General features: G+C 34.6%; 1 protein-coding gene and 1 long non-coding RNA gene across 2 annotated transcripts; one reads left to right on the forward strand and one right to left on the reverse strand.

Moving 5' to 3' along the window:
• Positions 1 to 174: 174 nt before the first annotated feature.
• LOC117918112 lies at positions 175 to 1,540 on the reverse strand. The gene is made up of 2 exons (XM_034834636.1): positions 404 to 1,540; positions 175 to 318 (listed from the first exon to the last, which is right to left on the reverse strand). Exons 1-2 carry the CDS (start codon positions 1,538 to 1,540, stop codon positions 175 to 177), a joined length of 1,281 nt encoding a protein of 426 aa, XP_034690527.1.
• A 16,339-nt stretch (positions 1,541 to 17,879) lies between these two features.
• On the forward strand, positions 17,880 to 18,784 carry LOC117917283. The gene is made up of 3 exons (XR_004651663.1): positions 17,880 to 17,946; positions 18,025 to 18,137; positions 18,240 to 18,784. It is a non-coding gene; the product is annotated as an uncharacterized LOC117917283 (long non-coding RNA).
• The last annotated feature ends 5,691 nt before the right edge of the window (positions 18,785 to 24,475 follow it).

A 24,475-nucleotide genomic window follows, 5' to 3' on the forward strand; every position in this document is an offset into this window, starting at 1 on the left:
ACTATAAAACAAGACTCAAATACAAAGCAAAGGAGAACAAAAACTCAAACGACCAACTAACAATGTAGTCCCAAAATACACCAACAAGGTATCAAAGTGTCCTGTGAATATCATGCCCTGGGTGTCCAAAACGTGATGGTATAAGCCCGAAGGAGGAGGAACTGCATGTGTGGACTAGGCTAGAAAGAAATCAGCAGTCATATCTGGACCAAGATCAGTATCTGTGGTCGATACGGGAAAGCTAACCGCACCACTGTCAATAAGATCCTGTATAGTATGACGTAGAGAAGCACAATAATCAGTACGGTGGCCTGCCATCTGGTGAAATGCACAGAACTCGTGAGCACGAAAATGCGGAGGCAAAGTACTCGGGGTGGCCTAGGGGCTAATGGTGCTAAAAAACCAGTAGCTCTGAGTCGCTCAAAAGCTCTATCCAAAGGCATCCCCAAATCAGAATAAGTCCTCTGACGTCGCCGATGGGGCGAGACTGCTCATGCCGTGGGATACTAGTATGTGGATGCTGAAACTGGAATGAAGGTCGCACTGTGACAGTATGAGGATGCACAGAAGGACATTGCTGAACTGACTGAGGATGACGATGCTGTAAAGGCGGGAAATCACTCCTGGGTATCTGCAATGATCTCGCATAGGAATGATAACCAGGTCGTCGATGATGAAAGTCTGCAAAACATACGCCTCCATAGCTCTCAGATGATCCAACAACTCCTTTCCCCTCAGTATCTGGGGAATGAGTAATATCTGACCATAATCCTCTAGATATGCCATCATCTACATCGAACAAAGCCTGAACCAATGATTTGAAATCCTGGAATGGGACTCCTGTCAAATGCCGAGCAAACCTAGGATGCAAACTCCTCAAAAACATGCTCATCTGATCTCTCTCGGTAGGTCGCTCAATCATCTCCGCAGCCTTCTCCCTCCAGCGGGAGATAAAAGAAGAAACAGACTCATCTGATCCCTGTCTAAGGAACTCAAGCTCTCTACGTGTAACGCTCGTATCACCACTGAATGAATACTGTCTTAGAAACTCCCGTGCTAAGTCCTCCCAAGTCCTCCGACGAGATGACTCTAATGAAGCGTACCATCTCTGTGTCATGCCGCTCAATGACAATGGGAACAAAGTGAGCAACTGTGCCTCATCTAGACCAAGGGCCCTCATAACCGTGCTATAAAGTCTAAGATGAATACGAGGACATCCAACACCCGTATATCTCTCTATATCAGGCATCCTGAAACCGGCTGGTAAAGTGGCTAATGGCACATCGTCAATGTCATCCCACGAAATCATCTCATCAAGATCTCTCATCTGTCCAATCCTCCGCTCGAGTCTGTCCATACGAGAACGAGGATCCTCAATAATGGTAACTGGTATGACAATGGGTGGAATGACAGCAGTCTGATCATGTGAAGTAGCATGCAAAGTCTGTGTAACTGGCATCTGAACAGGCAGAACGGGTGGTGGCACTAAATCAGATGATGTGTCCTCAAGCACTACATGCCTACTCTGCTGAGTATCCATCCTCTAACTCAAACTGGTCAATGCCCCCTGAATTGAAACCACAGAAGCGATAAGCTAGCCAATCGAAACTGACTGTGAATCTGTCTATAGTAGCTCAACAATACGAATCAACCTCTCTCCCACTCAACCCAGGGCACTAAACCAAGACTAGGACTACAAATAGACTCATACAAAAGAACCTAAACAAAATGACTCAAACACGACTCATGCAATGACACGGGATGCAACGAATAATGACCAACACATGATACAATACAAACCAATACATGACAAGGTGTGATACACAATTGTACGGTGACAATCAGAAATCTGGATGTACGATAGAAACTCTAAAGTCATAGGAGTGTCCAACACGAGATGACTACAAATATGACTAAAGAATTTCTATTGATGATCTAGAAAATGATCGAGGTGTGAAGAAAGTGAATGGGGTGTGAAGATCAACACTATCACGAGATCGATACTCAATCTAGACCAAAATATCCTTGATTCAACCTTCAACTCGAGCTCCATAAGGGAAAATGATAAGGTGATCAAGGCAAATCTCTCGAAAAATGTGTGAATATGAAAATGTGCCCTTCACCTTTCTGTAATGAAAATATGAGCATCGAGTCGAAAATCGAACCAAGGATCAAACAAAGAATGAAGCACTAAGCCCGTGATAGGTGTACAGTGTAAACAGATGATCAATGAACATATCCCAAAGTATCGAGTGAGTGTCAACAAAGTGAAGAGTGTCGAGCCAAGAAATGGGAACGAAAAGCCCTAGGGAGAAAACATGCTAAACTCATCGAGTAAAAAAATCCGAGATGACACAAAAAGGTGATCCGACCGATACTCAAACTCATGCCGATCTCCGAGCACTCTCAACTGGAGACTAAAAAGAGGGAATACTAGATCCGAACTGTAACTATAGAGGCTCTGAAAGCCCTCAGATGCACCCACGTGTAGGGAGGAAGTCCTGATCGAAAGATCTACGGCTCAACCTACAAGGTCATGGTGGCTCTAAATGGATATGGGTGGACTTCAAAAGATCCCTAGCAGAAGCGATCATACCCTCCGGCGGTATGCAACCCTCTACACGCCTCCGAAGAGACGGGACGCTTCCATGCAAGGTGGTCATCACCTCCACACATGCACTACCTCGCATCCCAGGGGGCTCCTATAGTGAAAGCTCTCACACTCTCAACACTCAATAGTCAACTAAAGTGCACAATGAGCTGTGTGGGTGCATCCGAAAACCCTATGAATCTAGAGCAGAAGAGGAAACACACTGGAAGCACAACTATCCATGAAACCTAGCTCGGGGCTATACAGGTCTTCAATGATCGGACTCCAATCAGCATCGATATGTCAGTCTCCTCCAGAACACTCCCGTACATCGATATAGCCCATTGCTAGACCCTACTCCTAATCTCTGGTTCGGTCAGAGAACAAGCACACAGAAGGCCTCACACTTGCAAAAGTGAGAACCGAAATGAAAGAAATGACCGAGACCAAGAGATTTGGAGGTAAGGGGATAGAAGTACGGCCCACATGGACAAGCGACATGCAATCAAGCAGAAGAAGGGCAGTCATGCGACATGCAGTCAGGCAGAGTACAAGATATATCACTCATGTCCACACAAAAAGCTATGACTATCAGGATGAATAGCAATACGAACATCATGCTCAAAATACGATCAAGATAATATGCAAGCCAGAGAAAACAACACAGCAAGTCAATCGATGGACAATAGTGAGTCTATGCATGTGAAGTGAGCAGAATAATCAAGAAGAAACAGAATCGCTATACCAAGCAAAACATGATGAGCAATCTATGATAATCGGCATGTCAATGTACCAAACTAATCTAGCAATGAAGTATAGAAAAAGTGACATCCGAAGGCCCAAATCAAGATAATCAATCATATCAATGTCACAACACAATATCTAAGCATGCATCAAAAACTCCCAATGTGCAATCAAGAGACAGGTGTTCACTGATCGACTCATCAAATGCCATGTTTGCTTCATCTTAAGTTCAAGCTTGACCCTCTAAAAATCCCCAGTGGAGTCGCCATTTTGTGGACCCCGCATTTCGGCTCAATGCGTTTCCCACTCGATGGCGAGCTCGATTTTTATTTTTGAAAAATTGATTTTATTTGATTAAGAAAATGACTTGGAGTCGCCACTTATTTTTGTTTTATTTTAAAAGGGTAAACAAAATAAGAAAGAAAAACCCTAAGTGTGACTCCTTATTTTGGAAAAGGCGATCTGCGAAAAACTGGATCGGGTTCGGGAGTCAGGTTACTTATCGGAAGGTACGGTAAAGACCGTAGCACCCTCTAAGTCCCTAAAGTCGGGTCTCTACTAATAAAATGAAGCTGACGTGGCAATTGATGAATGAACCTACGAATACCTTAAATGATCATGCACGTATGAGAATCCGAACAAGTATAAGGAGTGACCGTGGGCGAGTAAATACGTACCTGGGTGGTGAATCAATATGCGCTATCAAGAAATGAGGTTAGTGCACAATTAAGGAATAATTTCGGAGCATGTCATAGAGCAAAATAAAATCGATCATGCATGGCAATTAAATCAAACAAACAATCAATCAATCATAAGGAAATCACATATGTTGGGCCGCCCACCAAAGCCCGATTTATATTGCATGAATTAATCTCACGAATCCCATTATTTCGGAATTATGAAGATTCATCATTCTTGCTTGTGTAAAAATTAAAAGAAATAGAACATTATTTAAAAATCGGAGTGGAATTAAAACTATTTGAGTGAAAACTGGATTCTTGGAATTTGTTTGAAATCAGGGGTCTAAGGAATTAAATTTAAGATTAGAGCACCGGTAATTAAGAGGAAATTTGTCAGAGAAAATAAGAAATGAACTTTAGGGAATTAAACTGCAAGGATATGGATTTTGAAAGTTGAATTTGTAATAACAATAATAATAAGGAATGAACTTTGGGAAATTGAACTGCGAGAATATAGATTTTTAATAATAATAACAATAATAATAATAATAATAATAATAATAATAATATAATAACAATAAATGATAATAATAATATGGACAAACAAAAGGGATTAAAAGAACTCTGGAATTAGAAGGGCCTAGGGTGAGAAGGGCTATGGAAATGGGCTTGGGGCATTTAGAAACGAATTGGGCTTTTGGGATTAATGATAATAATAACAATAAGGTTTTGAAATAGTAATGATAATAATAATAATAAGATTTTGAAATAATAATAATAATAATAATGATAACACGATTTTGAAAGTTGAATTAATAATAATAATGATAATAATATTTAAAAAGTTGAATTAATAATAATAATAATAATAATAATAATAAAATTTTAAAGTTGAATTAAAGATGATAATCATAATAATAATAATCATAATAATAAGATTTTGAAAATTGAATTAATATCAATAATAATAGCAAGATTTTGAAAGTTAGATTAATAATAATAATAATAATAACAATAATAAGATTTGGAAAATTGGATTAATAATAATAATCATGACAATGATAATAATAATAATAATAATAGTTAATAGTAATAAAATAATAAAATAGTTAATAATAACAATATAGTAGATAATATTAAGGGTTGGAAATGGACTTTGAGGGTTTTGAATGGGTATGGGCCAACTTAAGATGGGTGAACAAATCAATTGAAGTGAACATGGGCTTTGGAATGGGCATGGGCCAACTTAAAATGAGAGAACAAATCAACTTGAAGTGAGCATGGGCTTGGAAATGGGCATGGGCCAACTTAAAATGAGAGAACAAAACAAGGGGCCTTTAAGAATGGGCCTAAGGGGAAGAAGGCCTTCAAAGGACGTCCATGGGCCTTGGGTTTGTCCAATCCATTGTGCAAGAAAGTAAGTTTAGTGGGCTTTGGAAGTGGGCCAAGAAAGGTGGCCATGCAAAGGTGGGTTGATGGGTATTTGGAAAATGGGTATGTGGTGTAGAGAGATAACCGGGTAGGGAGTAGAAAGTGAGTGAGTTAGTGAGAAATGAGGGTTTGGTAGTGGTGGTGGTGTTAGAGAGAGAAAACAGTGCATGAAGGGTATGTGGTGTAGAGAGAGAAAGGTGGTAAGAAGAAGAAAAATGGGTAAGTGGAGGATAGTTATGCATGGGAGGGTGGTGATATACATGAGGGCATGGAGGATACGGGTATGGAGGTTAGCATGGGTATGTGTTGATGAATGGCAGCCATGGGGGTGGCCATGCATGCACGATTCCCATGCATGTAGGTGGGTGGCTTTGGGATTCCTATGGAGATGAGCATGGCATGGGTATGGTGGGCAGCCGGGTATGAAAAATGGATGGTTTGCATGGGTATGAGGGATAGGTTAATGAAAGAATGGGTAAAGTGGGTGTGAGAGGGTGGTGATATGCATGGCTTCATGCATGTGGATAGGAAGTGGGCATGAAGAAACGTGGTATAGAGAGAGAAAGGTGGTAAGAAAGGATGGGTAAGGTGGGCATAGAAGGGTGGTGGCATGCATGATTCCATGCATGGCTTCATGCATGTGGATAGGAAGTGGGCATGAAGAAACGTGGTGTAGAGAGAGAAAGGTGGTAAGAAAGGATGGGTAAGGTGGGCATAGAAGGGTGGTGGCATGCATGGTTCCATGCATGGCTTCATGCACGTGGATAGGAAGGAAAATGGGTATGAACAATGGGTTTGATGGCTATGGGTGCATGCATGGGATGAGTGATATGGAATAGGTGGACGGGAGGTTAATAGTGGAGGATGATGAATGGTGATGTAGGAAATAAGTGATGAATGATAGGTATGGGTAGCATGAAAGATGAGAAATGGGTATGGTGGTGTTTGGAGTGCATGGAGATGAGATGTGGCATTGAAATGACGGTCAGGTCTGCATGAGGATAGATGGGTATTAATTCGTGAGAGGATGGGTATGAAATATTAGAGAGAGAAAGTTGGGTATGAAGAAAATGGGATGGAAGGATGGCCGGGTTTGCATGATTCTCACGCGCATGGGCGGGTGAATTTGGAGCTTCAAGAGAGGCTTCGGATGAGTTTTGGGCACACAAGATGGGAAGATGAGGTTTAGACATGAATCAGGTGGATAAGGGTAGCAAAACGGTTCAAACAAGACAACAACAATTAACATCTCCACATAGAGCAAAATGAAGCAACAAAACTTCTCCGGGTTAAAATCAATACTAAGAGAGATAATGAATGAAACGATCAGCAAGCATATGAAGAAACCAGAAATTGATGCTACTCAGATATAACTCCTGTTATTCCTAAACAAGCATAAAAGCGGAACCGAACAACTCCAGGAGAAAGAGAAAACAGTAGTGGTAAAAATAAAGCAAATGATACATGATGAGCTTACCTGGATGCCCCCTCGAGCAAAAATATTTGGATCTCACAAAACCTCCACCTCTGTTTAGCCTCCTCTCCGAGAAAGGAAACTCCTCTAGCCTGCGTCTCTCCCCCCCGAGCTCCTAGAACTCCCCTCCTTCTTTTCTTTTTCTCTTTTCTTTTTCTCTCTTCTTTTTCTCTCTCCCCAGATCCAGAAAACTCGCACCTGCTCTCCTGTTTTAGCAGTCAATAGCATGGCCTCCTTCATCAGCAGCATGGCGTCTCTGCTCCTCTCCATCTGCACGTCTCATGCAGACGACATCCCATCTCTCTCCTGGGGGTCCCCTACCCCTTCTAATAATATAATGAAAATTCAAAAAAACAAACCCCCGGGTCCTCACCACCAAAGGGGGTCTACAAAACTATTATCAATTTTATATGAAAATTGAGTTTAAATTTTTTTTATTAATTTATTAAATAAAAATAAAAAAACAAAAACGTCACAAATGATTTTCAAAAAAAAAAAAAACTTTAAAAATCCATTTTTCTATTCCATATTATACTTATATAATAATACAATTATTAAAAATATATATATTATAAAATAATTAATTTTATTTAATTTAAGATAAGATAAATAATGTTTATCTTATATTAAATTTAGTATATTATTTATAAATTAAATTAATAAATAAAATTAATTAATTTTATAATATATATTTTTAATAATACAGTATTATTAAAAACTATATATATATATATATATATATATATATATATATATATATATATATCTTTATTAAAAGACGTTTTTAATCTATGATGTGGACAGTTTATGCTTGGCCACAATTTAAGATCTTGAGAAATTTTTTTAATTCCTTTTGATACCACTTTTCCTTGGCTGCTACTTAATCTATGAGTGGACATTGCTTGTTCCAATTATCAAGTTGGTCATGAACTGAAGGAGAAAATCATGATTTTGCAAGGTGATTTTAGTTAGTGTTATAGTAATTAAAAGACTACAAATGTGCAGGCTAGAGTTGGCTTCATTCCACGTGGTAGCACAACAATTAGTGCTGGAAGCTTTTGACAATGTGGTATTAAAACAAGTCCTATGCAAGAAGTACGGAGTGGGAAAAAAGTTGTCACAATTGGCCTAGTTAAAACCATTAAATGAGATGTTGCAGAAAAAGAAAATGCAAGAGTCCAGCTGTAAAGGAAATTTCCATCAATAAGAGAGAGGTGTTCCAGCAAAAACATGTGTGCAATAAAGGTACAAGAATAAAAGGTGGTAATTAACAATGCTAAAGTTGGACCCATAAGTATACAATCAGATTGAAAGGATCATACAAAATATGGCCTCGTATCAATTTTATGTAATATTTATTTAAATATCAAATTAAGTATTATGATTTAATAAATAATAAAACTAAAATCCTTTTGATTAGTTTATGGGAAGTTAATTTCCTAAATTAAGACACTTTGATGAAAATTAATTGCCCGGCCTTTTAATTTTGTAAGGAAATTAATCCTCTCTCCACCCTATAAATAAGCTTTTTATTTCATCAATAATACTAATAGAAAATTGAAGAGGTTAAAGAAGAAAAACACAGTTTTTATTATACTTATTTTTTAGTATCTTAAAAAATATCATACCGATAAAATGTCAATGGTTTCAAGATTAAGAAGCTCCTATTTGGGTTTCTCTTTCTCTTCACCACACCCCGTAGGTCAATGGTTTTTTTTTTTTTAACTAAGAAAATAGAGAAAAAAAAAGTGAATAATTTTTTTTTTTTTAATTTGATAAATTATTTTACACTTTTTTTTAAACTCATTTCACTTATATGATAACGATTTAATATCTTTTAAAAAATAAAATAAGACTAAAAATTTATTTTACAATGGTTTTAAAAAGCGTTTTTAATTTAAAAAGTATTTGATAAAATTTTAAAAATATTTTAAAAAAATTTTAAAATATAATATTAAAAAATCATTTATAATATTTTTTTTTTAAAAAAAAATGCTTTTACTCTAAAAACACCTCCAATAAAAAGATTTTTTTTATTATTATTATGAAGCATCATATTTTAATATTTAATTTTCAATTATTGTTTTCTTAATAATTTGTTTAAAAATAATATTTTTAAAATGGAATCTCCTTTTCCCAAAAAGCTCTTGCATCAATTGGGCCCGTATTGTTTACATTGAACCCCATGCAAGTAGGGAAGAATGGATTTTTAACATGTTACCAAGGGAGTTTCTTCACTACTTCCAAATCTAATTGCCAACTGTTTTTGAATACATTTTATTTTATTCATATTTTTTATTTTTAAAAAAAACAAATTAGTGGGTTATATAACTGATTTCTATTGGATTCAACAGTTAAAAAAGTATGGCCCTTCCAACTAATCTTTAAATCTGAAGAAATTTAATTTCATTCCTTCACATTTAAAAAATAAAAATAAAAAATTCAAACCCAACCTTCATCCATCTTTGTCTCGTTTAATTTAATTTTTGGACCCAAAAAGAACGAATCTAGGCTTTAAGATAAAGTTTAAGCTTTTTACCCTTTGACCCACCGACCTAAATGAAGCCTTAAATTCAATTTTTGAGGTGGGAGAGTGTTTCTTTCGCCTCAGGCAACTGCAGATGGTAATAAAGAGGAGAAGGAGGAGTAGTACTTTACCCTCAGCCTTAACCTAAAATCCAATCCAAAATCTCCCTCTTTCATCTTCCTTTATTTTGCCATACCATCCCACCCAAATAGCGAAATTCCAAGGACGTTGCTGTTAGGAAACTCCAGGTATTTCACTTACCTCTCGAGGAATTCCTATTCTGTCGTTATCTTTGAGGGTTCGGTTGAATGGTTGGTAAATTGAGATTTTTTTTCTTCAGCTAGGGTTTCTTGTTGAGGAATTGTTTTTCCAGAACAGAATTGAGGTTAAAAATCTAGTCCAATTTTCATCTGAAAGTGCAATTTCTGGGCATCAATTAAGGAACGTTGTGAACTTGTGTGATTATTGCAATTGCCTACCATAAGCTTTCATTTTGGAAGGGGGTTAAAAACAGTTTTTATTCTTCAAAAAGAAAAAAAGTTCTTCAATTTTTAAATCACATTGGAAGAATTTTGTGCTGAAACTAGTTTTTTTTTATCCCAAGAATCAACATATTATAAAATATATATATATATATATATATATATATATCTGAAACAAAATAAAATTTTAAAAATAAATTTAAAGTGTCTAAAATATTTTTTTATGGTATTTTAAGAAATAATTAAAAATACAATGAATAGATGGAGAATATGGGAATAGGGTTGACAATGAGATAGGATTTTTCAAGTATCTCCACCTTCAATAATATTTCACTTTCCTATTATGATAAATCATAGTAACTAAGATATTTTTCATATTGAAAATAATAATTATATAATATAATTTATATTTCCAGTATGTATCTTAAAATGTGATAGGTTTGTACTATAACAAGTTCTTTATTTTTTAATCCTTATTTGTTAATTTTTTTAAAAACTTATCAATATCTCTTATTATTATTACTATTTATCTTATTTTTGTAAAAGACAATTATTTAAAATAAAGCCTATAATTTTTTTTTTTTAAAATCTTAATCTCCTCGTTCAAATATAATATTGCATATATTGTAATTTAATTAATCATTTACGTTGTTTTAGCCATTATTTTTATTTTTTTAGAGATAATGTTGAATTATGTGAAATCCTTATTTATCTTCCAGTAAAAATAGGGAAATTTTGTTATGTTGTGGGAAATTATAAATGAGAAGCCTTGATATTATATTCTCTCTTGGAGTGCAACTTGATATTAGAGTTATAATATTGCAATAGTTAATCTTGTGATTCTTCTCCTAAGTACAATCGTAAAAAGTATGCATTATGAATTGTCTTAGATTCTCAATTGATTGCATCATTTGTTATGATTCTTTCTTTCTTTCTTTTTTTATTTTTTATTTTCTAATCACCATTAGTTTTACTCTTAGATAATACTAAAAATTTATTTAAAAAAAACACTTTCAATAATAACGTGCTTACTCCTCTTTTCTTATCCTTATCTTCTCCTAAGCTCGGGGAAGTGTTTTTGGGGTATGTACAAATTATCTTTTATGTCATTAGATTTATCGAAAAAGTATCTTAAATCTCTTTTTTTAATTAAGAAAAACAATTTTTTTAAAACTTTGTTTCTAATAATATATTTGAATTTATTTTTAAAAATTATTATTGAAGATAAAATATTATAGATAAAATTTATTTTTAATAAATATAAAAATAAATTTTTATTTAAAATATATATTTTTTTAAATTATTCTAATTTTTTTTAGAATTGTTTTAAAAATATTCCAAAATAGTCCTATTATTTTTCTTAAGAAATGAAAAATTGGATATATATAAAATTATATTAAATGTAACTACATCTATATGAGAAGAAATTATATATCTTAATTTCAATGTTAACTTATTAACTTAAAGTGGAATGTTGCAAATAAACTTTTTGTTTAGAAAATCTTGGTGAGCCCATGCCCATCAACAAAAAATAAAAGCTTTCAAAAAATAGGCCACTCAAATCAATTTCTTTTTTTTTTTTTTTTTTTTTTAGCTATGGTTATAACTCGGATGGGTTGAATAGGTTTGAAGGTTAATCTGTGTCAAATCTATTGATTCATATGTCCAACCTATTCTAAACCTAATATAAGGTCGAATCGAAAAGGTCCAATCTATTCTAAACCTAATATGAAGTTGAATCGAGAAGTTTCAACCCGTGTTAAGCTAATGGGCAATAGGGGCTCCAATAAGTACTTGTTAGTTTTCAAGGGTTATCAAACAAAATGTATATAATAGAACTTTTGATAAATAAAATATTTATTTGAAATTAATAAAATATAAGTCATATTATAGAATAAAAATTTTAAAGTTAAATGTCTCAAAACTATCAATTATATTATTCGTTACTAGTTTAATATAAATGACAACTCTAACCTCAAGTTTCAATATTCTAAAATATTTTAATAATTATAAAGAATGATAAATTTATTAGCATAGTACAATTATAAAAAGAAAAGGTTAAAATTCCTTTATTATCCTTTTCATATTTTTTACATTTTAAATATAATAATAATAATAATAATAATATACAAGTTCAAGTTTCAACAAGTTGCTCGTACTTTCAACACACGCCAACCCTAATCTTCTTAGATTGATATTTTCTAATTCAAACTCTTCCTTAACTTGTTCACACCTTGTCCATGGTATTAGGAATAGGATCAAGGGTGCATGTTCTCTAGATCCCAAGACTACTAAATCTATCAATAATGAAAGTAAAAACATCTCCTAGATCTTATTCCAATTGATGTAAGAATCTCATAAACCTTATAATCTTCCACCCTATCACTCAATCTTTAATCCTTGGCACTTGTATAAAGTTGCATCTATTGTGAGACCTTATCTATGATTTTATATTTTATTATTGTTATCTGTGAACTAACCCTCGTTGATTTTATGCAATAGAAATATTAGTTATTTATTTCTATAAATTATCGAATGTGTTAGTCTCATTGTGTGTTTTTATCTATTTCTTTTCTAATATTATTTGTCATTAATTTTATCATTTACTCATTTTCATTTTAGAAAACCCTAGAAATCCCGTTCAAGTATCCTTGCTTGACAAATGTCTCTTTTATCATATACTAAAAACAGATAAGTTGTAGAATTGTGGATATGATTATTTATTGTGGTCATATTCAAGTTTTCAACCTATGTGTTTTGTATGATTGGTAGAATTGTCTGCAAATGATGCTTGAATTGTCCGTTTGGACAGTTTGGAAATACATAATATCTATGAAATCACACGCCTATGCTTTAGCATATTGATAAGTTTTGACAGTGATTCCCTTTGTTCTCTGGGTGCATATTTGGAGAAGGTATGTTTATACCTTAGCCAATTCGTGTACTTGGAGAACTATGGGGAAATGCTGCCGAAATTTTATCAAAATGAAACTAAGCATATTAGTGATTGATTCATAGGGATTATGTATTTCTAAATGGGATAGGAACCACTACCAAATATAGGAATTTGAGACGATAAAAAACATATCACATTCATTATAAGTTGATATGAAGATTCATTGTTATGTGATTGAAGGGTTTAATTTGCAGAAGTACGAGAAAAATGCCAATAGATAAGAGTTGGATGCAGAAGTCAAGAGTAAGTAGTGAATACTATAAAGGAGTTTTGGAGTTCTTAGACTTTGCCTTTAGCAATGCACTTGGAAAAGAAATGCTCCCATGTCCTTGCATTCGTTGCAATAATTGTCTTATGCAGAAGCGAGAAATCATGTATGACCATTTGTTGGACAATGGGATAGCTAGAAATTATGTGCGATGGTTGATGCATGGGGAATATGAGTTTTGCGAACCTAAAAATACTAGCATTAATGAGTCTGATATGCATGATGAGATGCAAGAAATGTTAAATGATGCATTTGGAATGCCAATGCCAAATGAAGAATCTGAAAGAAGTCGACATGTGCATGAGGAGTTTGAAAAACCAAATGAGGATGCAAACAAATTTTATAATTTGTTAAGAGAAGCAGAGCATGAACTATATCCAAGGTGTAAAAAATTCACAAAGTTGTCTTTTATCATAAGATTATTTCATATGAAGTGTCTTAATGGATGGAGCAATAAGTCCTTTACAATGTTGCTTGAATTGTTGAAGGATGCATTTCCTGAGGGTGAGACATTGCCAAGCAACTATTATGAAGCAAAAAAAATACTTCGTGACCTTGGCTTCATTATATCAAGATTGATGCATGCCCTTCAGATTGCATGTTGTATTCAAAAGAGCATGCAAATGCAAATGAGTGTGTCGTTTGTGGTGTCTCTAGATGGAAATCAAGTGATGAGCATTCTACAGATGAGTTCACTAATTCAGCAAAGAAAAAGAAAATTCCTGCTAAGGTCTTGCGTTATTTTCCTTTAAAACCAAGGCTTCAAAGGTTATATATGTCATCTAAGACAACTTCTCACATGAAATGGCATGTTGATGGTCGCATGGAAGGTGAGATGATGAGGCATCCAGTGGACTCTTTGGCTTGGAAAAACTTCGATAACGTACACCCTTCATTTGCACTAGAACCTCGAAATGTTAGCTCGGTTTAGCAAGTGATGGGTTCAATCCTTTTGGGAATATGTCAATTTCATACAGCATGTGGCTTGTAGTTCTTATTCCATATAACTAACCACCTTGGATGTGTATGAAACAAACATTCTTCATGTTGTCACTACTTATTCCTGGTCCAACTGCACCTGGGAATGACATTGACATATACTTACAACCATTGATAGATGAGTTGAATGACTTATGGGATGTTGGAGTTGAAACATATGATGCTTCAACAAAACAAAATTTTTGTATGCGTGCAACTATATTATGGACCATCAATGATTTTCCTGCATATGCAAATCTTTCAGGTTGGAGTACTAAAGGGAAATTTGCTTGTCCTATTTATAATAAGGATTGTTCTTCATTTTGATTACAAAACGGACGGAAATGGTGTTACATGGGTCATCGTCGATTTTTGCCAATTGATCATAGATTTCGACGTGATAAAAAGTCCTTTGATGGAAATGAAGAGCATAGAGTAGCACCTAAACAATTGTCTGGGGAAGATGTCCTACATCAATTAGATGGAATGGAACATATTACTTTAGGGAAGACATCAAAAAATAAGATGTCAGCAAAAAGAAAAAGATAACATGTTGAACTTGAGCACAATTGGAAAAAAAAAAGCATATTTTTCCAATTGCCATATTGGAAAACCCTCATTTTACGTCACAATTTGGATGTAATGCATATTGAAAAAAATATATGTGACAGTATACTTGGCACCTTGTTGAGTATTGATGGTAAATCGAAAGATAACTTCAATAGTCGTCTTGACTTGCAAGCTATGGGTATCAGAGATCAACTTCACCCCATACAAAGAGGGAATAGGGTTATATTGCCTGCTGCATGCTATTCACTAACTTCAAATGAAAAAAAAGAATTCTGTAAATTTTTGAAAGAAGTAAAGGTTCCATATGGTTATGCTTCTAACATTTCTCGGTGTGTACAAGTGAATGAAAGAAAGATATTTGGATTGAAGTCTCATGATTGTCATGTTCTCATGCAACAACTCCTTCCACTTGCAATTCGAGGAGTTCTACATAAGAATGTTTGTGCTGTTATAGTTGAACTATGTAGTTTCTTCAAACAGTTGTGTTCTAAAGTGTTAAAGACTGATCAATTAGAGCACCTTGAGAATGATATAATAGTCACACTTTGCAAATTAGAAAGAATATTTCCTCCATCATTCTTTGATGTTATGGTGCATTTACCTATTCATCTTGCAAGTGAGGCAAAGGTTGCTGGACCAGTGCAATATCGATGGATGTATCCTATCGAGCGGTATGTTCTCATTCAATTAATCTTATGGATATTAGGTTTCATATAGTTCATGAAACAAATCTATCATGTTGTGAAATGACATATATTTACGTACATTAAAGTCTTATGTTCGTAATAAGAGTCGTCCAGAAGGTTCTATTGCAGAGGGGTACATAGCAGAAGAATGTACAACCTTTTGCTCAAGATATTTGCATGATGTTGAAACGAAGCATGACCGTGAAGAAAGAAATTATGTCATTGAAAATAACATAACAAATGGTGGAGGGTTAACCATTTTCAAATGCATGGGACGTACAATAGGGAAGTCAACATCTCGTGTTCTTAGCACAAAAGAATGGTCCCAAGCACATTTCTATGTGTTGACTAATTGTGAGGAAGTGACGTCATTGATTGAGTAAGACACTTATTTGAATAAAACTTTATACTAATTCTCATACAAAAATTTAATTTTGGTCTTTGTGAGCATTATAATTAATTTTTCTTTTTTATCAGAGAGCATAAGCAATCTATAAGGGTTAAGCCTCGTATTCGTGCACGAGATGTAGATTTGATTCACACAAGAGAATTCATTAGTTGGTTTGAAGAACGTGTAAGTTCATTCACTACATAAATTGTTCTATTATCTAATACACATGTATGTATTAACATCTTATATTTGAATCTATAGATTATACAAATGCGACATGAAGGTCCAATTTCTGAACACATACTATCATTGTCTCGTGGACCAAGTACATCAGTTACATGTTATAAAGGATACATCATTAATGGGTTTAGATTTCACACAAGAGAACGAGAAAAGGGGAAAAAAACTCAAAATAGTGGAGTTGTTGTGACCGTAGAGGTATCAAGCTTTGCAAGTGCAAGAGATAAGAACCCAATTCCTGGTCATGTTTCTTACTATGGTGTGTTAACTGATGTAATTGAGTTACATTACCTTGGTGGAAATAGAGTTATTTTATTCAAGTGTGATTGGTGGGATGTAATCAATAGTGGAAGGGGAATAAAAAAGGATGAATATGGGTTCACGTGTTTGAATTTTGAATGTACCATATGCATAGATGAGCCATTTGTGCTTGCATCTCAAGCAAAACAAGTCTTCTATGTTCAAAATTCAAATGAGGAAAATTGGCACACCGCTGTAGAGATACAAACTCGAGGGGTTTATGATATGAATAAGAAAGTATCTACTAATGATCCAGAGCCATATCAACAGTTTATAACACCTCATAGTCAACGTGATGTGCATGAGTTGACCGAGAATGATTTAATCAATTGGGATAGAAATGATATTGCAGGAGAAACTATCCAAACAGATGTTCTACTATCACGACAAAAACATTGTTGAAAGACATAATAAATTTATTCAGGATGATGTGTAGCTAATAATATTGGTAAGTACATAAATATATACTTACAAAATATACAAATTGTAATTTATTTCATATTATTTCTGTAACTTATTTTGTATTACTTTTTCTAATTTACTTTATTATGTAGGAAATGTCACATCGAAGAGGAAGAGTACAAATAGTGTCTCCAGAAGATGAGTTGGACAATCTACAACTCAGACATACAACCTGCTGCAACTACTACTCCTAGTAGTTCTGATCCTTCCGATTCTTCAGATCCTTCAGTTGTTGGTATGATTAAGAAAATTATGTTTAACTTTACATATGATAAATTTACATATGTTTAATTTCTTGAATGATAGGTTTTTAATGTTTAATTTTATATAAGATAAGTAAATTATGTTCTTTTAATTTCATTATTACTCTTAATAGGTTCATCCTCTAGCAAAAAGAGGACACGTGGCCCAACGCGTAACTTAGATTTACTTAGTATGAAACCCGGGGAAAAAAAACTACAAGATTCATACCAGAGGGCAAGTTGTTTATGATGGAAAAGGGGAAAGATTGTCAAGCTGTATGGGAACATTGGTGCGATCTCAACACAATGTGTCCATCCAAGTTCAAGATTGAATCATGGTTAGTGAAGATGTGAAGGAAAAGATTTGGGCCTTAGTATTGGTATATGCTAGTTATTATTCAATCTAAATTGTAATGTTATTGTTTAAAAATGATACCTCTTATTTATACATGACATTTTAATGCAATACAGGAAAAATATGAACTAGAAGAAACATGTAAGAGCTACATTCTCAATGTTGTGGAAATTTGTTTAGAAGCTATAGAAATAAAATGAAGGCCAAGTATTATAACCCTTATAATACAGATGAGGAAAGATTGTGTCATCGACCTCCACACTTATCAGATGATGATTGGAGGTGGCTCATCCACTTTTGGGGTACACCTGAAGCCAAGGTAAAGATAATGATCTTTCTTGATAATGTATCTTATGATACTCATATTCACATAAATTTATATTTATTAGTTATATCTAACCTAATACTTCATGTATATAACTTTATTATGTTTCTATTACCTATATAGGTGACTTGCTAATTTTTTAATTGATGTAGGATATCTCAGAAAAAAATAAGGCAAATAGGGCAAAGCAAGTGATAAAGCATACATCGAGATTAAAAAGTTATGCTCAAATTCGATATGAACAGGTTGAAAATTTATTATTAATATGATTTGTTTGTACATAAATAATTTATCATAAATAACTCAATTGTTTTACTTGTAAGAACATACACAAAAGAAGGTGGATCGAAGTGAGCCCAATAGAATTGAGATGTTTGCCCTGACACACACAAGAAAAGATGGGATGCTTGTTGATGATCATTCTAAGGAGATTATGGTAATGAAGTAAATAAATTTTATATACTTGTATTTCAATCATAGCCACATACTAAATTATTTTAAAAGTTTAACAATTTTTTATTTTATTTTATAATTCCAGGATCAATTTCAGCAATTACTATTCCAACCTGAGGGGACATCTTCTTCTACTTCTGCATCATCTGGAGCATCTACATCTGTAGCATCTACATATGTAGATGAGATATATACTCAAGTCATGGGTCCAGAGAGACATGGTCGTGTTCGAGGGTATGGATTTGGTCCTACTCCTACCTCAATCTTTGGTTCTACTATTAGAAGGCGATCAGGAGTTATTCTTTCAACACAAATTGAAAACGCCCAAGAGATGCTAATAGCTGCAGAACAAAAGTTTACAACTGCAACTGAAAAACTCTCAAATGTGAAAGAGGAACTCTCACATGTGAAAGAAACATTTGAAGAGAGGTTGATAGGAGTTCAAAGGAAGACACAAGAAGAAGTAAAAGAAGAGTTTGAAGAAAAAATGATGGAAATGCAAAGAAAAATGCAAGCACAAATTCAATAACAGATGATGCAAATGATGCAACAATTTCAGCAAAATCAGTAGAAATTTGAAGATTTTGCTACATCTTTATATGATAGATTCTCTTAACTTTTTTGAAGATTATGCTACTTATTTATATGATAGATTCTCCTAACTTTTTTTTTTTTGCTTTCTATGACTATTATGTGATGTTTGGTTGGTTGATTTGTTATATTATGTTAGAATATGAAACTAAATTTGAATCTCTTTGTTATTTGTTTATTTGGTTTTTTTTTTTTTTTGTTATATTTTTTTTTATTTAATGACTTATTGATATATAAGTTTTTAACTAGCTTGCGATAATTGATTGTAATATATTGAAATTGTTTTAATTGCATATTTAGGTCTAAAATGGGTTTGTTTGGGTTTATAATAGGTTTGGGAAATTTGAATTTATAAAAAACCAATTTCCAAATATAACAAATTTTAGTCACGGTCACTAAAAATTTGTGACTATAAGCGTATTTTAGTCACGATCAGTAATGAACCGTCACCAAAATTTGGGGATGGCGGCCATCCATGATTAATTTCAGTCACGGTCATTAGTAGTCGTGACCATAAGTGTACATTTTGTCATAATAGACCTAACAATTAGTCACGGTCAATTAATTACCGTGACCATATACCTATATTTAGTCACGGTCAGGGGCATTGACCGTGACCATAAGGTTACATTTAGTCGCGGTCAGGGGCATTGACCGTGACCATAAGGTTACATTTAGTCACGATCAGGGCATTGACTATGACCATAAGATTACATTCAGTCACGGTCAGGGGCATTGACCATGACCATAAGGTTACATTTAGTCGCGGTCAGGGGCATTGACCGTGACCATAAGGTTACATTTAGTCGCGGTCAGGGGCATTGACCGTGACCATAAGCTTACATTTAGTCACGGTTTATTACCTGACCGTGACTAAATCAACTTAATAAGTAGCAAAGTATTCTTAACTTTTTTTGTCACAGTTTTTGTGTGGCCGTCACAAAAAAAGAAATCATATGGTCACGATCACTTAGGAAACCGTGACCAATACTTTTAGCTACGCCTCATATTGTGACGCTTGGTCACGGTTTCATAAGACCGTGACGATAGGTTTTGGTCACGGATATATAAGATTTGATGACGGTTGGGAACCGTCACCAAAAATCCTATTTCTTGTAAACGTTGTTGTTGTTGTCATCATTATCATCTTTACTTCCTATGGGGTAACCAATTGTTTCATGTTAACTGACATTTTTCCTTAATTTAGTTTAACTAAGCTTTAATTTAATCTTAAATTAGACAAACTTTTAAAATAATAATTTGGTTTTGAGACCATTTTTTAATTTTCAATAAAGCTGAAAGATTTCATTAACAAATGACAAGAGAGCTTTCTTCACAAGATAATGAAACATAGCTTAATAATCCAAGATAAAAGATAAAATTGAACAATAAATAAACAAACACCCAACTTTCTATATTTCAAATTAAAATCATATTCCCAAAAATATTTAGGCTTTCATGCACTCTTGGTTAACATATTTTTTTAATATAAAAAAGGGAAAGTTGTGTTTTGATGGGCCAATTTGTTAAATATATGGTTTTTGGAACCCAGATTTATGAAATATGAAAAACATCTTTTAATATGGAAACTTATATGAGTTTCATGCACTCTTAGCCAGTTGTCTTTTTTCTACCAAGATTGCCCCTCCCGGTATCCAGGTCAGCAGCATCCGTAGGGCATGTCAGTACGGGTTGAAACTGAACCGGTTGAAAACTCCAAAATCAAATATTGAGCTTCCCACAAAAACACCCTAGTTGAGGGTTTTTTTTTCCCTATATCTCATTTGTACCCATTCCTCTCATCTGTCTTCACCCTATCGCCGAGGTGATTTGAGCTTCCCACAAAAATAGTGTAGCCGATGGTTCAACACCCTAGTCGACTATTCTTCCTTCCCTCTCTCTCATTTGATTCCCATTCCTCTCATCTGTCTTCACTCCGTCATCGAGCTAAAGCAGAGAATCCTGTATATTTTTCAACAATTTCTCTCATTTAATTTGAGAAGTCTTTAATCCCAAACTCCAATCTATAGTTTTCTATCTTTAGCCCTTTCTCATCTCAAATTCCTAACCATTTGAACCCGATCGTCCCAATTTCCTCACCCCTCCGAATCGAAGACGATGTCAAAATTTTCAAAATTTCACACATTTGAAAGTGTAAACCTTTAATTGAAAACCTCAATCTAATTTTTGTTGCTTTTGGATATTGTGAAGAACCAAATGGAGCACTTCATCGAAACAACGTCCAGTTAAGAAGACGGCTTGAGGAGGGTACGTGTTGATTGAAAATCTGGTTTAGGATAGCGAACCCGAATGGAAACGACACCTCTGATGTATTGGCTTCATGAAGAAGAAATCTCGTCTTCATCTCATTGGATGGCATTTTTCCTTAACCTCCACATAAAATGTGAAGGTAATTAATTTGTATTTAGGGTTGTTGTGTTAATATTTTTTTTTTTGTTTAAAATGGAGCACAAGAGTGATTTTTGAGTGGTTGTTGTATTTCAATTTTTTTGTGCATTGGTGAGGCCATAGCTTGAGGCGCATGTGGACTTTGGAGCGCATGATCGGACATTTGATCTCAGTCTTTTTGTGGATTGGAGACTGATGAAATGAAAAAATGAAAGTGGTAATTTATTTTTTATTATGAAAAGAATGTTCTAGAGATATATAGAAATTGGGTGGAAAACCTCCAACCTGTTTCTAATAAAACAAAACACAAACATAGTCCATGGAATTTGTACATCAGCAAACTATTTCTAATATAGTCAACAAACCAAAGAAACCTCCAACCTACCTATAACATTGACAGAAGATGCCCCAGAATAAACCTCTCACTTTGGATCACAACTTACAAATGCAGATGTTATCCAAGTAGTCACCAATGCACCATGGACTAGTGCCAGTAATCACCATAAATTAACAAATATTGACTTCTCTCCATGTTCTTTCTCCATTTCCTATACAATATTTAACATTAATGAACAACCTTATTACAGTGATGAATCTCCTCATTTGAAGAGGATTGAATAATTGATTTATCCGTGTCCTAATTTTGATCATATGGTAAACCAAGTTTGCTTCATACAATCTGAAGAAAGAGGATAACATATGACTTAGTCTAATATTACTCCTTCCCATGTGCTATAGCAGTAGCATCACCATGCAGTCTTTCTTTCCCTTACACGCTGCCCATTGTTGTACATAAAGTTTTGACATTCAACATCACCAAACTGCCACTGTTACAATGGGATGTGGTATACTTAATAAGATACAACAGATATAGAACATAAATAATGGATTTAGAATGGGAAAAAAACCATATTAGCATGTAACATGATATGAATTCAGTCATTTGTGGACAAACTACAATCAAGCATTGCTTTGCATGGTAAGTAGCATCAGATAGGAAAAAACTTATCATTAACCATGAAGTCACAAATGACAGGAGGCCATAATTTTTATCTCTGACACTGTTGCGTTCATTGAGCACTAGTTCCACAACTAGCTGGAGTCTATACATGTTTAGCTTGTCCTATAGAAATGGGAAAAACTAATTTCATGTTGTTGTAAAAAAAAAAAAAAAACACAGTACAAATTAGGGTGTAAACCAACTCTAACCTCTGCCATTGAAGTAGTTAAGGTCGCTCTATTCCAAAATTCCATGAACTTCAGTGCGAGGATACCACAGTCAGACTTATAACACATCACATTTAGGCTTGTCATGTAGATGATAGAAATCTAAGAAAAAAATTCACTACAAATGTCTGTTTTTGGTTAGAATATATGAATATTTTACCCATTAAGCTGTTGGACAAGGTGTGGTTGGACATGCACAAAAGTTGAGACATCCACGTCCATATGAATTCTATATGCATGTAGTGCTTTGTGGATTACCACTGATAATCGTCTTGTTGCAACACTAATGTTGTTTTCCCGCCTCAGGGGCAAAAAGGAAAGAATCTCAACTCTTCCAGCTGCAAAATTAACAACATACACGTGCCAATGATTATTCTCACAAACCAGGATGAACATCTGCATTATCATTAAAGAGTTATTAGCTTTTATGTTATAGGTTAATAGTCATGCCCAATGCCATTGCATATATTACTAAGAAAATGAACTTTAACAACCGTTATTTACCATGTCACATGTTCCCAGATCATGGCCCAATATATCAACATCCAGATACATGCGACATCTGTCCATGATGACCTGGCTGGTTGCATTAGCTTTCAGGTTGCTCAGAACAACCTGTTCAAAGGTGGGGTTAATCAATACAAACATAAAAAATACTATTCTATTTTGAGACTATGTCAATTTAGGATATTAGAGGGTTCATTGAGAATGAAGGATCAAAATAGTGTGCGCACGCTGGTGGTACTTGCTGTCCATTCATCATGCGAGAGACAATCACCACAATCTGCCAAAGTTGTGGAAATGAACATATTTTACAACCTCCATCAACACTTTATGCATTCATATATGCTACAGGAATTGTGAATTTAATTCAGCATAAGGATAAGTAACTTACCACTGAATTAACCCACCGCCCTGCATTTAGACAAGAAATTTCTTCATGGGTAATGTACATCCCATACATCTCGCACAAAATCTCGCTACAATGACAGAAAAAGAATCATGTCATAATGATGTAAAGTTATTCACATATTAAATGATTGTAAGAATGATTTTTAGAAAAATTAAATGTACCTAGGATCACTAATTTTTGCCAAAGCGTAATCCGCAACTACCCGATCAACATGAGGGATTTTAGGGAATTGTTTAACACATTGGGCGAAAAATGGACTTTTGCAAGTGGGAGGACGCTTCACAATCCTCTTACCAGTCCGCTTAAATCTCTTCATAGATGAAGGTTTAAGGGCTTGGCTGCCACTCCCACCTACCCCATCACATTCCCGCGCTTCTTTTACTATCACTTGTGGTGGAAGCGATGCCTCTGCATGAGACTGTGGAGCCACTGGCTCGGAATGAGTGGCTGCTGGTGATGGTTCCATTCCAATTAGCGAATAAGGGGTTGGTATGGGGCTGTCTTGTGGTTCCATTTCGTCAGCTGATGGCTGCTTGATCGGTGTTTCGTACATTGGTTGATATTCAGCGTGGTGCTCTGCTTATAGGCAATGGAATAAAGAAATCCCCTTCGATCCATTGCAGCGGGAACGTAATGCAGCAACATCCCGTGCCAGAGAGGAAGCTAATCTTAGCATCGTTTCCGATGTGTCAATGATGTGGGCTTCAATAACCTGTTACATAGTGGAAAACAGAATAGTTTTAGAATAGTATTGTATGCATTGTATGGAAGAACTTGTATGAGTGGTTAGTGAGGATGGACTACCTCTGTAGCATCGTCAGAAGCTATAGAGGTTGAGGCTACTGATGGTACATTAATATAGGTTATGCTTTGTGGTTGCTCTTGTGCCTACGTCTTGTATCATCAATTGAATGAGAGAATCAACAAATTGGTTATTACTTGAGTAAGCTATTATGGTAATTTAACTAGTAGGGAAAGCTTTGTTGAGTTAGAGCATACATGCACATATCCATAACCACCGAATGTTGATATTTTAGCTGCTAATCGGCGTTTGATTACATCGTCACTCCATACGACAGCTAGAGGGTTGGTCACTTCAACATTAACTGATGGCATGTAGAAGTATGCCATGTAGAACAGTTGTCCAAGGGTAGTATATGAAACAAGGAGCATTAAAAGAG

Source organism: Vitis riparia, chromosome 7 (genome assembly GCF_004353265.1).
Source record: "Vitis riparia cultivar Riparia Gloire de Montpellier isolate 1030 chromosome 7, EGFV_Vit.rip_1.0, whole genome shotgun sequence".
NCBI classification, from domain to species: domain Eukaryota; kingdom Viridiplantae; phylum Streptophyta; class Magnoliopsida; order Vitales; family Vitaceae; genus Vitis; species Vitis riparia.

What these genes read in the sequence shown, in the direction of transcription:
- LOC117918112 (XM_034834636.1), bottom strand. Translation starts at nt 1,540, where the DNA reads ATGGATACTCAGCAGAGTAGGCATGTAGTGCTTGAGGACACATCATCT. An exon ending in TGAGCGACTCAGAGCTACTG is followed by an intron (nt 319 to 403) that starts GTTTTTTAGCAC and finishes GCATTTCACCAG; the next exon opens with ATGGCAGGCCACCGTACTGA.